Genomic DNA, 15,872 nt, shown 5'->3' with positions numbered 1-15,872 from the left:
TTCATGCTCTATAAAAATTCTCTGCAATGCTGGTGTCATTTAGCTGAAGCCTTGTAAAGAAAGTTGAGAGCAAGGGAGGTGTTTGTTTGAGAAGGGTTATTATTGAATAGCTAAGGTGAAAGTGGAGCAAAACTGCCTCCCAAATGCTGACAGTTACAATATAATAATAATCTGTTAGTGTGGCATGTTCGATTGTGGTGTAGAGATATTCAATTAAATGAAGACAGATGGGATCAGTTAGAAGTTTTTTCACATGCATGAGGAAGGGAGGATGGAATGTTGTGTCAGCGCCGCATATGCGCCACATATTAGTCCTTGTAATTCTGTGTTGTGGTGTTATAGGAGAAATGTTTGGAGGGAGAGCTAGATTTTCTTTTCGATATGCAAACTCAACTTATTTCCAAGAAACGTTACTACGACTGAGCATTGGGGTTCTGTGAGTAAGGTCTTGAAATCATTCCACATTGATTACTCTAGGGTGTACTGAAGAAGGTTACTTTTCTCTCATGAGCTGACTGTTTTTGAAAGAAAACTCCAAGAATTGTTTTCACCTTTGAAATATATAATACTTCATCGTGGGCACAAATGGCCCGTAAAAGATGGGATGCGGACAGTGTTGCTGAGTTGATTATTGATGTGGTTGATTTGGCTGTGTTTATTGTTTTGAAGGAATAGGGCAATTGTAGTCAGTAACAAGATACAAAGAGTTTGGGAAAGTGTTGGGCTTTGTGCATGGCCCTCTTTTTTTTCTTTTGCTGTACGGAGAATTTGGAATTGCGGGATACCTTATTACCTGTGCTTGTGGTGAAGAAACTTTGTTTTGTTTTGTTTTTGTTTTGGCTATGCATATTACTACTACTGTACGTAGATTGTTGTAGAACAACCAAATATCAATCAGTTGATCAACTTTCAAATCTCCAAGGTAATATTAAAAAAAAAAATTACCACTAAGTGTAGGCCACATGAGATCTTTTGTGCTATCAAACCTAACACCATTAGCACAAAATCATCCTCTACTCCATGCCATCAGGAAGACAAACATTCAGCTAATACAAATATATACCAAAAAAGGAAACCAGAAACCATAACAAAAAAACGGAGTGCATGAGAAATGAGTTTATACAAATTTTACGTTCGATATCACGTACAATGATTATTACCAACTATTTTGAAACAACAACATTTCGTGAGTCCAGACCTGTCCATGAACAAGGATGATTGAAGCTTCTACAACTAAAAACAACCAGTTCAAAGAAAAGACAAAACGAACAACGGTATAAAGTTGCAGAAAAGAAAAAAAACAATAAAGACACTGCCACAACCACTCCATTACCAGTCGCTATTTATACTAATAAAAGAATCAAAGCCGCCACACAAATGACCAAAATCTTCTTCACCTACAAGGCTTAACATGATAACCACAACCCCATTAGTCCATTTAATCCAATTTATATTATATTATATACTTTTATATCTAAAACGCACTCCATTTATTGGCATCTCTCCTTGGTGTCTGACTCTCCAGTGATGTCCTAAATGGCCCCGTTGACCCAAATGGATCAGCATCATCGAACGATGAGAACTCGTGACCATGATCAAACCCTGTAGTGCTTCGCATAGAATCAAACCTCGTTAGCGAATGTCTTGGAGATTTGTTTAGCCCACTCTCAGGTTGATCACTTGCATTAAATGAATCAAACCTCAATGGGGGGAACCCATAACCCTGATCAAAGTCTGTTGAGCTGTGCATGGAATCAAACCTGTCAAAGGTGCGGGATTGAAACAATCCACCATCTTGCATGTTGAATGAATCAGACCTAGGGAAGCTGTCAAACGAGTAACCATCTGATCCTTCACCAAAACCCTGTTGGGAGCTCCCATAATGATAAGCAGGGGTGCTTGGAACAGAATCTGCAAAAATAGATGAGCTCTTCCCCTTGAACATGTTATCTGCATAGGCAGGAGTGCTTGGAACAGAATCTGCAAATATGGACGAACCCTTCCCCTTGAACAAGTTATCTGCATAGGCAGGAGTGCTTGGAACAGAATCTCCAAATATGGATGAACCCTGACCCTTAAACAAGTTATCTGCATAGGCAGGAGTGCTTGGAACAGAATCTGCAAACAAGGACGAACTCTTCCCCTTAAACATGCTATCTGCATAGGCCGGAGTGCTTGGAACAGAATCTGCAAAAACAGATGAGCCCTTCCCCTGGAACATGTTATCTGCATAAGCAGGGGTGCTTGGAACAGATTCCCCAAAAACAGATGAGCTCTTCCCTTGGAACATGTCACCTGCGTAGGCAGGGGTGCTTGGAACAGAATCTGCAAACAATGGACCTTTCCCTGGGAATAAGTTTTCAGACTGTGAGGACTGCGTTTTTATGGGCTTTATGTTGAAGCCGCCAAGACCAAATATAGAGTTATCATCATGCCTCTCAGGATCCATCTCCTGCAAGAAAAGTTCTCTTTAGACCAATTTGTGATTCTCAATAAAATTCTGACAAATCAATCGTTTCGGGTAGTGTTTGGGAATTAGGACTTTAATGGCAAATCCATGTTTTTTATACTTTTCTAATATATATTAGATTGAATCTCAACTAATTTGTCTATAATATATGCATTTCATTATTACCATTTACATAATAAATGAAATCCAAAATTTTCAAATCCAAGTTCCCAAAAGGGGCATCAAGAAACAAACATCCATCAAGAAAAATATTGAAATCAAGACGAGCAAAAGAAACTGGCATCCAAGAGAGAAAACAATACATGGTTTCCTTTGATAAACTAATTCGACACTAAATGTTCCTGAGATATTAAACTAGAAAATGTTGGCACTACTCAGCCTCGGCCAAAAAACCAAAAGAAGGAAAAATCATGATAACTGAAACATAATTCTTTTTCATTGGCAGTAGAACTGAAACAAATAAATGACCAAGAAAACCCAAGCCAAATAGAGAAATAGGTTTCATTCTCTTGATTTGACTTGAGAGAGAAAACAACATGCAGTTTAATCTGAATGAGTGCTGAAAGACAATCTGCTTACCGTGCCACGTTCACTGTCAAAGCCCCAAATTGCATCTGTATGCTGAGAATCAAATTTTCCCCAGCTAGGTTCATCAAAACCCTTGTCCTCAGAAAATAAAGATTTGGCACCACCCTGATCACTGTAGAGGTAAATCACCAGTCAGTCAAGACACCTTAAGCTAAACATCAAAGACTTAAGAAAGAAAAAAGGAAAAAGAAAACAAATCCCTACCGCACAACCACGTGTAGGTTCACTGCTTGCAGAAATTAGATGCAAGAGGAATGGTTGCTGGAGAACTACATAATATTGCAAACTAAACAACATACCTTCTAGACTCTTTAGCGAGAGCTGAGCTATCATTATCACCAGTTTTCTTGGCACGTGGAGATTCATAAGGATCACTCGCCTTCTGAGCATGGGGAGAACCTTCACCACCACTACTCGTCACATGGGAATCCTGGAATTCTTGAGATTGCATATCTGTTGTAACAGCAGGATTTCCAGATGAACTTTTTGCCACGCCATCCTCACTGTGGTCAACTGCAAAGTCTTTCTCAGGTATCCTTTCACTTGTATCTGGAACCTTGTCTGAGTTAGCATCAGCAGCTGTCTCTTTTTGAACTAATGAAGATTTTGGTTTTGGAGGGGCTATGACATTTTGAACATCAAGTGTGAGCTCCTTTACAAATGTGAATCCTAGAAGGAGAAGTATGATTCATCAGAATAGTATACGGCGTATTCAGAAGAAAGCACCATATCAAATTTTATGTAAAGGGGCATGCCAAATCATTCTTGAATGTGGTTCACCAAACGCTAGGTTGGACATCAAAGGAAAAGCCCTACAGGCACATACCTTCATCTTCAAACTTGTCCCAATCTTCATCCCAATCAGCTGTGCCTTCTTGGATTCCAGGTTGCCAGCCTAAGAAAAGTTGACAATAAAGTGAAAAATCTTTTAGGTATGTGTTTATAAAAAATAAACATGAGTTTAGTTGAATAATGAATTGTTTAAAAAAAACACAGCCTGATTTAGAAACCAAAATCAACTAAAGCTCTCTAGATATCTTAAATTTACAATATGAAAAAGGAAAAGAGGGGGGGGGGACTTGCAAGCATAGTCAGCTGAACGCAAATTAAAAGGCAAATAAAAAGTGACATGATTATATTAGTATCACATAATACTTCTTGAGGAGATTAAGAATGGTAGCATAAACAGAACAGAACAAACCACAAACTAAACCAACAAGTATTATTCCCAATATAGTTGGGATCGGCTAAAAGAACCAAGACATTGAAATATTTACATTTGAGTAAACGATTCCTCCTCCATAAATCATTCTAATCAACCACCACAGTGTCTTCAAGGTCTATTCATATCATTATTAACCTCCAACCATGTCTTTTATGTATTTATTTATCAATTCCAGTTCAACCTTTTACCCTGTTCATTGTCAGTTTTCTCCATCCTTCTAAGATATGCATTCTATGTGGCCATATCTTATCTTCTACAGGAATCATTCTAACTTAAAGACAAATATCCTCATTTCTATTATAATCCTTCCTAGTTTTCCTATACATCAATCTTAACATTTGAATCCCTTGATATGCATTCAACCTTTCTAACTTTGTTCTTTTTTATCTCACTTCAGCCTTTTACCCTTTGCAACAATTTGCATCCCCTCAATTTGCATCCTATGTGGCCATACCTTATCATCTACAGGAATCATCCCGATTTGGACAAAATACCATCATTTCTAGTGTTCATCTCCAAAAGATAGGGAAAAAGAGGTACTGGTACTGCAGATATAATTTCTGACAAAGAAGTCCCTTGGCAGGAACATCATAGAATATCCAGGAAGTACATTGCTCAACCAAATAAGCCCAGACATCATATAATAATATAACAAACATATATGAAGAGGAAATAATACCAAATGGAAGCTCAACAAGTGAAGTCGGTTTAGCACGTAATCCATATTGTTTGCAACGCTCATTAACAGATTTCACTAATTCCTCCAGACTTGATTGTATATGATTAGCGCGATCCTGCACAAGCCAACAGAAACCATGCTCTTACATACAAGTTTCAGTTTCCATGACCAAATCTAGTTAATTACAATTAGATAATACCTGGAGAGCACCATCCTTATTGTCTCCTTGTTCTAATTTGACAATTGCCTTATACAATTCCATTTTTTTCTCCTGCAAGTGGTTGAAGTCAATTTATCAGAAACTTCAAATAGAAACAAAGCACACGAAAATTTTCAGCACAAGGAAACTCAAGCATGGCTATCAAGCCAATCAACCATTAGCTATTACTCAAAGCATAGGACATTCCTAAATACCTGAATATCACGAAATGTGGACTCCTCAATGGTTAACCTAGAGGCTACATCTCCAGACAACCTGTATTTCTCTTCATACTTCTTTGACAACCCTTCAACCTGGAATACAGAATAATTCAACCAACCAATAGCAAAAAAACCACATGGAAAGTAGAATTAAATTGTGGAACATTGAAAAGAAAAAGCACAGTACCTCTCGTTTGTCAGCAGAGGCTCTTTCAGTAATCTCATTAAGTCGATTGTCACATCTGCTTTTATATAAAATCTATTTCCAAGTGGCAACAAAAGGGCAACAAATCAGTAGTCTGAAGATGCAACATCAAATACACCAAAAAGAAACATATGCATTTAGCAATAATATAGTTCAAAGATGATTCCCGCCTAAGGCATTCTTACATCTTTAGCAAACTAGCATTCTAGTAGATTAGGGTTTGTGTAATCCCAAAGAGGTCAACTATAGTTGAAAGATGTACAGACAAAAGGAGCATACTCACAAGTTCCTGCATCTTAGCACGGAAGAATTCAGTCTTTGCTCTTGAATCTTGTATCTCCTTTTCCAGCTCTTCAACCTTCAGAAGAAGGGAAAAAAAAATTGAGGCTGACTTGAACAAATTTCTAGAGAAGATAATACCAGGCATTTCGGAGAAAATAGATCCTCAAAAGAAATTAAATTAGAACAGTTTATTCTGTATCACATTTCACAAGAAATTTCCTAGACAGAGTTACTTCAGCCACCTCTCAAGAATAGTTAACAATAAGAGATGTACTAACCAACAAAGTGCAGGACAGCCCTAAACCTGAGATCAAATTTATAGCATTGATTGAGGAAAAAAGAATTAAAATATAAAGAAATTTCAAGGCAATTAAATACAAACAAATCAAAAATGGGAAAGGGTTGGGGGTGGGCGTTTCAATAAATTCCATATTAGCCACTTGAACATAGCAAGTAACGGAGAAAAAGAGGAAATGCCTTTTTATTTGCTTCTGTTGCCTCTTTGAACTTTGAGTTAAGAGCATCTTGCTCCTCTTGGCTAAGTTGATCTACAAGGTTCTTTTCCAGAACTGGAACCTTGGACTTTTGCTGAGTGGGCAGCGGCTGTGCATCAGTCTGAGGAACTGGCCCTGGCCTTGGCGGTCTTCCCCTAGCAGAAGGTAAAGGTGGCCGCGGAGCACTACTAGCTTGTGGTTGCTGGAAACCTATTGCAGATGTTTTCGTAAAAGGAGATGATCCATGAAGAAAACATGGAAAAGAAAAATACAGAATAAATATGACACAATAGGGAAAGAATACCATGAGCAGGCCTCCAAGCTACATTTCCGTATGAAGCTGGTGGATGACCTGAGGTGGACAGTAGAGTTTCATCAGATATGATGGTACTTGGGAGCACAGAAGGAAGAGGGCGGCCTTCTCTATAGCGTTCCATTAAATAAAGTGCAGTACAAAACTCTCTCAAAGAAAGCATGCTGTCATTATCTCGATCAGATAGGTCCCACACCTGCTTCAAGACCTCTGAAACACCAATAAGTAATATCAGAATGACCATCATGTCATAAAGTGGCACAAGTTTCCTTTCAAAAGAAACACAAAAATATTTCTGAATGTAAGCAATGTATAAGATTCTAAAAAAGAGGTGTAAGTGCTCATAAGAGAAAAAATAAATAAAGTGAAAAGAAGGGAGAAAAAGGTTAATGTACTAAAAATGAACTAATTTGGTTTCTACTATATGAATTTTTAAACAAATTTTACTGAAAATATTTTGTTAAAATGGTTTCCAAACTGAGTAAGCCAAAGCATATGAAAAGAATAAAAATCATTTAAGATCGATGTTCTCAATGATTTATCAAACAAGTCCTTACATCAATAACACCTCCAGTAATCAAATTGATTGATGTAAACCAAAGAAACTGGCTTATCTTTAGAATGAGGGAGAAGGCAAACCAGAAGGCAAAAGAACACATACACACAGAAAGAGAATATAATAAATCCATTAACTAAAACTGGTAATGAAAGAGAGAACAAAGGTCTTTGAACAGAAAACAAATCTTAATTTTCAATTTTGTTTCCCAAAATCTTACTTTGGCCTTCTTTTTAATTTTTCTTCCTTTTCTCTCCTTAAAATTACATATAACCTCAACAATTAACACTATACTTATTGAATACAGTGGCCTGACCATTTAAAATTAATGGCTCCAAATAAGAATGATTGATTAACATTTCATCAATCAATAGTAGAATTCATCATTTTACAACAACCCTACCTGCCTATCATGCATTTAAGAATTACTGCAAAGCAATTTTTAATATTTCTTTACTCATTCTGAAAGTTTCAAAAGAAACAAAGAAAACTTTACGCACAAACTCTACTTCTCTGACCTATTGGCTTGGGCCCTATCACTTCAAAATGAACTCTTGTTTTCCATTGATCTCAATATCATGATTTCATTTTTCATTTTTACTAAATTTCTGTTTCATCAAGGATTTTTGTTTATTTTGGCCATTAATACCAACCATAAGTTTTTCAAGATGCTAAAAGTTTTATGTTTCATGATTCCACAAGAAGATATTCACTCTAAATAAACTCAGATAGCAGTAACAAGAATAGAGGTACTTGTGTAGATGGAGCCTTGAAAGAAGTGATATCAACTGATCAGTTAAAATAATAAAAAAGAATCTCATCTTTAGACTTATAAGTAGGTAGTTAAAAAGATTTGTGAATAGCTGTTAAAAAGAAATATCTAAAAAACAAAATACAATATTAATGATCTGCCAGTTATGCCCATGCAGACTCCACATGATCTATTGCATTATCACCATAAGATTGCGAAAACAAAAGGAACTTAACCAATGCAACTGAGCTAGCAGATATAAACCAAAAGCTGACGATCACTTATAGCCTACCTCTTGGAAGCCTCCAGCTTAAGAACAGATTGCGAGCCTGATCACCAGTAATTTTTCCATCTCTATCAGCGTCAACTTGTACAAATACTTTTGTATACTTTTGTATATCAGATTGAGTCATCTTTGGCCATGGGGGTTGAGTCTGAGTTGACTGACCAGAAGCCAAGTTCCCAGGTCCAGTAGGAAACCCAGATGAACCAGGTGCAGCATTGCTTTGAACTGCAACCTGCTGGTACTGTCTTCCTGTTGGATGACCTGGGTGATACTGGCCACCCAGAGATTGTTGAGAAAGTGTACCCTGCAAAGGCTCAGCTGGGCTTGACTTAGCAGGAGGATGGGACCCAGAAGCTGGAACAGACGTTGAAACAGTGGAGCTAGTTGCAGACGACGTGGTTGCCAAAGAAATTTGCTTTGATTGCAATGAAGTTGCTGAGAAGACATCACCAAAAAGAGAGTCAGAGGCAAACCCATTTCCTGAAACAACCAATGCCTTGGGATTGTCTGCTCCTGACTGGCTGGATGGTATGGATGAATCTTTCGGGTTTGGAGCAGTAGAGGATATCTGCACAGGAGTTGCTTGTGGTCTTGGTTGCATAGAAGATGTCAACGCCGAAGCTGTAAGCCCAAATCCTTGGCTTGTAGAAGGACTACCACTTCGGTTATGAACTTGGTTACTGACACCGGTTGGGAATCCACTTCCACTTTGCCAATTAGTTGAGGAGTTTGATGTTGGAAGACAAGAAGGAGCCACCATGTTACTACCCCTCAGCATGCCTTCCGCAGGAAGTGCTACTTGGGTTTGTGATGCAGTGCTGGGAGGCATGGTTTGAGATGGCCTTGCAACCTGACTTTGTAGCGGTTGTACATACTGCTGATTCACACCGACATTGCCAAGGCCAGGTGCCCCTTTGAGGCCAAAATTTTGGGATGGTACAGATGCATTGCCACTGGCCTGTGAAGGAACTGTAGCTACCTTAGGCTGAGCTGCGGGTGTGGCTGCAATGTTTATCTGGGGAGCAGGAATCTTAGCAGAAGCATGGCCATACAGTGCAGCTTTGACAATATCTGGTGTCAGTTCTCGCTTACTTTGTGCCACAGTTACGAGTTTAAGGGCATTATAAAATTCTTGTCTACCAAGATAACCGAGTTTCTTCTGGTCAGCATACATCCACACCTGCACGGATCAGAAGAAAAATAAACAGTCAAGTAACTCCAACAAAAGCTATGTTTCTGCATACTAAGAGCTCCCTAAGTAAAGCAGAAACAAGAATTCTCCAAAAAAATCTCCAAACCCCTGCGTGTTTCAGATTTTTAAAAATCCGACAGTTAAAAAGAAAAACAAAATCAATAACATTTGCGAATTGAAATCAGATTGGGTTGTTAAGATTAATGTAAACCCTATGTCAATTATGTGTTTTCCGTCACCCTTTTCTCTCAATCGTTAGATATTTGCCAACATCCGAAAGCAACAAATATGAACGACTGAATCGGGGGAAAAACTCCAAAAAGAATCCACTGGCAGTTAGCCGATCCATTAGAGCCAAATCTGATATAGTCCAACATTTTCAATAACCAATAGAAGCTAACCCTAACTAAAGAGAAACATTGTAAAATTGGCGGAATGAAAAAAAAAATCAAAACTGATCTATGCCTCGGAGCCACCAAAGAAGAAAGGTAAGTTGTCAATATGTAGGAGAAATGTGAAAACAAAGAGGGAAATGACCTGAGCGAGAACGTGTTTGGGCAAATTGGAGCCTTGAAAAAATGCAACAGCCTCGGCTCCACTGATCTGGCCGTCGCCGTCCAAATCCGCTTTCCTAAAATAAGCATCGAACAGATCGGTCTGGTTTTGCGCCGCCATTCTTCAATTTCCAGTCAACCCGAATATTTATGCAGCGACCACCAAGCTGGGATTTGAATTTCAATTTGTATTCAAATCCACGAAAACATGGAACAAAAACGAAATCAGAATCAGACGGGAAATGGATCAATAACCATAGACCATCCAGTTCCTCACTTGAAACATTAAACACCAAACTTCAAAAGGCGATGCCAGAGACCAAGAGAGTGGCCTCCTTTTTTTTGTTTTTCCTTTTTATCTATATTTCTTCCCTTCGTTGATGGCTGTTTGTGCAGTGCACCGGAGGAGAAACAATAATAAAAATTTTAAAATAATAATAAGAAGAAGAAAAAATATTAAAAGCTAAAGGCCTAAGCCAGGCCCACGTTTCGACACGAGGATTGGCTTGGGTCGCAAGCGACGTCGTTTGTTTTGTATTACTGACTGCACGAGTAATTTTGGTTTTGGATGGCCATTTGCCAGCCAATTTGATCAGTGCCAACTGGTTCCTTTACGGATAGTGATATTCTGATATCTTAACTTAAAATTCTAATAGCAATTAATATTATTATAAGTTTGTATTTAATGCGTCAATCATATTAAAATGCAGAATTATTTTTCATTTTTCTTGAATTTGTATCATCAACTGATTAAATTCAATTAAAGAAATTACAAAATACTTTTTTTATAGTTAAAATAAATTATATTATTCAAAGACAATTTAATTATATAGAAAACATTTTTCTTAAGTTGATATCCTGCATGAGATGAAGGGCTTTAAAGCATTGTTCAGTTTTTTCAATTTTTTAATAAATGCATTAAGTATTTTATTTAAAAAAAGAACATAAAAATGTGCATATGATAAGATTTGAGTATACATCCAATTATATTAGTAAAATCTTTTTGTTTTAATATTTTTATTTTATTATTAATATTTTATTACTTCCATCTAATTGTATATATGATAAATAATTTTTTTTTATAAAAAAAGGTCATCAGTAGCCTTAAGACCAAGTGGTCCTTACATGAGGTTTTCCAAATTTATCTCCTAGCAACATCTTTCTAACAATAGACAAAGCGAAATCGAAAATAACTAACTCAAAATACTTTTAAACACATATTTGTGTTCTATATTTGCGGTTTTCACATACATACACGTGTGATAGGATTTCTAAAATTAATAATGTATTTGATTGAGTTGGTGTCACAAGCTAACTCCACACCAACTTAATATTGATGATAACACAGTGATAAATAATTTAAACAAACATGGTTTTCTATATGTGTAGTTTCCACGTGCATGTGTCACGGACTTGGAGTTTTCCCACGCGATCCGTGCGGCCTTAGGCAGTTTCTCTGCTCAAAACGCCTAAGTCAGCCTAACTTGTAACAAAAAAAAGATTCAGCAGCAAAAACGCCCAAGTCAACTTCACTTGCAACAATAAAGGATTCAATAGAATTCCCTTAAGATTTTCACGAAGAACAGCGGAAGAACGAAGTAAGAACGAGCCTTGAAAGATGAACAAAAGCAAGAACACTTGAGAGAAAAGTTTGAGTGAATACTCTCAAAATTCTTATTAATAACTCAATGAATCTACAATGAGCAAAGAGGTCTCTATTTATAGTTGAGCCTCACAGTATATCAATAGCTATAATTAAAAGCTGAATACAATTAGAACTCTAAGCTTACATAACCAGCTATGTACAAATAGAACTCTAAGATTCCATAATTATATCTTCTAGAACACTTCCCATTTCTATCAGGCTCTTGAGATGGGCTTTTAATCTTTCAAATCACCGGGCCAGTTTGGTTGGGCCAGTTTGGTTGGCCTAAATGACCTCCCTCGAACACGATGGATCGCACCAGTTTGTCATGGTTGCGAGCACCGACGCGCAACCCATGACATTCTCCCCCACTTGTTCTAGCGACGCCCTCGTCGCATCCTCCTTATGGAACTGGTCAATCTTCCCTTGGAACTGCCACAATGCCTCAGCAGGTTCCCAACTTGCTTCGCTATCAGGAAATCCCTTCCATCGAACTAAGTACTCGTGCTGTGGTCGATGGTACTTTCGTCTAATTACCCGATCTGCCTCAATGTTTTCTACTTCACGATCATACGAGACTTTTACCCCCATCGGTGCTCGTTCGGACTTGCCTCGATTCGGATCTTCTTGATCCTCATGAAACGGCTTAAGCATGCTTACATGGAAGACTGGGTGTACCTTAAGTTTTGGTGGCAACTCCAGCTTGTAGGCCACCTTGCCCACTCTCTTCACAACTTTAAATGGCCCTTCATACCTTCGCACAAGACCCTTGTGCAAACCAGTATATCGTAAAATCAAGTGTAGTTTAGCAAGGACTGAGTCACCCACTTGAAATTGTACATCCCTTCGGTTCTGATCGGCCCACTTCTTGCTACGCTTACTTGCCTTGTGTAAACAAGCTCTAGCCAAGTCATTCTTCTCTTGCCAATCTTTTGCGAATCTATAGGCTGCCGGATTTGGTCCTGTGTAATGTGTCACAACAGCGTTGGGTGTGAGTGGCTGTTGACCCGTCACTATTTCAAATGGACTTTGATTCGTGGTCCCACTTTGCTGCAAGTTATATGAAAATTGGGCCACATCCAGTAACTTTGGCCAATTCCTTTGTGTGGCACTCACATAGTGTCGAAGATACGTCTCCAACAGTGCATTTACTCGTTCAGTTTGCCCATCGGTTTGTGGATGCATGCTTGTGGAGAAGTTCAATTCTGAGCCCATTGACTTGAACAACTCCGTCCAGAACCGACCAGTAAATCGACCATCTCGATCGCTGATAATAGATAGTGGCACTCCCCAATATTTCACCACGTGTCTAAGGAATAACCGAGCTGCTTCCTCAGCAGGGCACTCTTTGGTCGCCGGAATAAAAGTCGCATACTTTGAAAACCTGTCCACCACCACAAGAATACTAGCAAACCCGTCAGACTTAGGCAAACCAATAATAAAATCCATGGATAAACTCTCCCATGGCCTTTCTGGGACTGGCAGGGGTTGAAGCAAGCCGGCTGGAGTCTTTAACTCAACCTTGTCTTGTTGGCACACTAGACAAGTTTTCACATAGGTTTCCACATCAGCACCCATGTGAGGCCAATAATAGCGATCCTCCAAAAGGGCCAAAGTGCGATGCATCCCTGGATGGCCTGCCCATTTCGAGTCATGACATTCCTTCATTACTTCCTTACGGAGTTTCCCATAATGGGGCACATAGAGGCGGTGTCCATGAGTGTATACTAGCTCCCCATCAAGCCAAAACCTTCTTGTTTTTCCCTCCTTGGCAATCTCAATCAAATTTTTGGCCGTAGGATCATGGGACAATCCCTCTCGAATGCGTTCCAACAAAGAGCCATCAGGTTGACTGATTGTTGCGAACTCCATCTTTCGACTAAGTGCATCAGCAACATTGTTGGCACTTCCTGGTTTATACTCCATTGTGAAATCAAACTCTGCTAGTAAAACCTGCCAACGAGCCTGCTTGGGAGACAACTTTTTCTGGGTTAGAAAGTAACTATTGGCAACATTGTCGGTAAGGACCACGAACCTGGAACCCAATAAATAATGTCTCCATGTGCGCAAGCAGTGTACTACCGCAGTCATCTCTTTCTCTTGGACCGTATATCTACGTTCCGTCTCGTTAAGCTTTCGACTCTCGAAAGCAATTGGGTGTCCATCTTGCATCAGTACTCCCCCAATAGCATAATTTGATGCATCTGTACGTACCTCATAAGGCTTCGTAAAATCTGGCAAGACAAGTACGGGCTCCCTCGTCATTTCTTGCTTCAATTGGTTGAAGGCCTTCTCACATTCTGGACTCCAATCCCATACCTTCCCCTTCTTCAACATGTCCGTCAAGGGAGTGGTAATTTTGGAGTAGCCTTTGACAAAGCGGCGATAGTAATTTGCCAATCCAAGGAAAGATCTCAACTCTGTTACCTTGGTTGGAGGCTCCCACTCTGAAATGGCTCGAATCTTATTTTTATCCATTCGGGTCTTACCGCCTCCCACAATGTGGCCTAAGAACGACACCTCTTGTTGGGCAAATGAGCATTTCTCCTCCTTGACGAACAGCTCATTTTCCCTCAAAGTCTGGAACACCTCCCTCAAGTGTCTTATGTGCTCTTCAAGCGACTTGCTATAGACCACAATATCGTCAAGGTAAACAACCACAAAACGATCAAGAAAGGGTTGAAGTACCTTATTCATTAGGGTGCAGAATGTAGCTGGAGCATTCGTGAGTCCGAAAGGCATCACAAGGAACTCATACGAACCGTACCGTGTCACACAAGCTGTCTTTGGTTCGTCCCCCTCGACTATCCGAACTTGATGATACCCCGATCTCAAATCTAACTTGGTAAACCATCTTGCACTACCAAGCTGGTCGAACAAATCTGCGATAAGAGGAATAGGATACCTATTCTTTACGGTGATCTTGTTTAGAGCTCGATAATCGATGCACATTCTTAAGGACCCATCGTGTTTCTTTTGGAACAACACTGGCGCACCATATGGGGATTTAGATGGTCTAATGAATCCCGCATCCAAAAGTTCCTTCAATTGTTTCCGCAACTCTTCTAATTCTGGCGGAGACATACGATAGGGGGCCCTTGCTGGCGGCACCACATTGGATACTAACTCGATTTTGTGGTCCACCTCCCTCTTGGGTGGCAAACTTTTTGGCAACTGAGCAGGCATTACATCTCGAAATGATTGTAGCAATTGTCCCACTTCTTTCGGGGTCTCACTAACAAACTCAGCGGTCTCTTCGATCTTCAAGGTGGCTAAATATGAGACTTCATTTCTCCGTACACCTTTAGCAAATTGAATTGCTGATAGTGTTTTTCCCTCAAAGCTTCTCTTCCTTGTCACTTTCACCATGCATTGATGTTTCGCATCTGAAATCACCATGTAATTGCTCGAAGGGGCAATAAGAGCTTTAACTTGATCAAGGAAGCTTAGTCCCACCACAAAATCATAGTCATCAAGTGGTATTACCTTAATGGATACCTTCCCTGACCAATCGCCGAGCTGAAGATCCACTCCCTTTGCAACCCCCTTGATTGGAATACTTTCCGAGTTCACTGTTTTGATCCGACCCCCTTCATTATCTATCTTGAGGCCCAGTTTACAAGCAGCCTCCTCAGACATGAATAAATCAGAAGCGCCTGTGTCAACGAGTGCATTCAATTTTCTGCCGGCCACAATGATGTCTACAAACATCAAACCATGGCTCATTCTATCTTCGACACCCCCTAGTATCGATCCAAGGTTGTTATCCTCCACATCGGACTCCCCCTTTGCTTCCATAGCCTTGAGAGCGGCCTTCTTTGGACAGTCCTTGATCATATGTGGACCCTCACAGTGGAAGCACTTTATAGGCCCACTCTTTCTCTTGTCCCAAGGTTTCTTACCATCGCCGTTCCTAGTGGGCCTTTCTTTATCTCCCCCACTATTACCCTTTAATCTGGGTTTAGAGGAATTGGAATTGTCTTTCCTCCCACCAAATTCAGCAAGTGATTCTGCTACTGACATAGCCTTGGTGAGCTCTTGAACTCCTCTGCGCTGCAACTCTTGCTTCGCCCACGGTTTTAATCCGTCCATAAAGGAAAAGAATGCCTCTTTCTCCCCCATATCTGAGATTTGGAGCATAAGCTCGCTAAACTCCTGTACATACTCCCTCACAGTGCCTTGTTGCGCAAGCCGACGCAACCTTGCCCGAGC

At 39.6% G+C, this 15,872-nt stretch overlaps 1 protein-coding gene across 1 annotated transcript; it reads right to left on the bottom strand.

Moving 5' to 3' along the window:
• Positions 1-1,101: 1,101 nt before the first annotated feature.
• Positions 1,102-10,600, bottom strand: LOC107954783 (epidermal growth factor receptor substrate 15-like 1). Its single transcript, XM_016890455.2, has 13 exons — positions 9,999-10,600; positions 8,276-9,449; positions 6,668-6,886; positions 6,347-6,573; positions 5,871-5,945; positions 5,570-5,641; positions 5,377-5,475; positions 5,162-5,233; positions 4,963-5,077; positions 3,885-3,953; positions 3,358-3,727; positions 3,050-3,170; positions 1,102-2,452 (listed from the first exon to the last, which is right to left on the bottom strand). Exons 1-13 carry the CDS (start codon positions 10,134-10,136, stop codon positions 1,475-1,477), a joined length of 3,729 nt encoding a protein of 1,242 aa, XP_016745944.2. The 5' UTR covers positions 10,137-10,600; the 3' UTR covers positions 1,102-1,474.
• Between the last annotated feature and the right edge of the window lie 5,272 nt (positions 10,601-15,872).

This window comes from Gossypium hirsutum, chromosome D07, assembly GCF_007990345.1.
Source record: "Gossypium hirsutum isolate 1008001.06 chromosome D07, Gossypium_hirsutum_v2.1, whole genome shotgun sequence".
NCBI classification, from domain to species: domain Eukaryota; kingdom Viridiplantae; phylum Streptophyta; class Magnoliopsida; order Malvales; family Malvaceae; genus Gossypium; species Gossypium hirsutum.
Note: the sequence above shows the minus strand (reverse complement) of the source record. Positions and strands in the feature narration are given on the sequence as shown.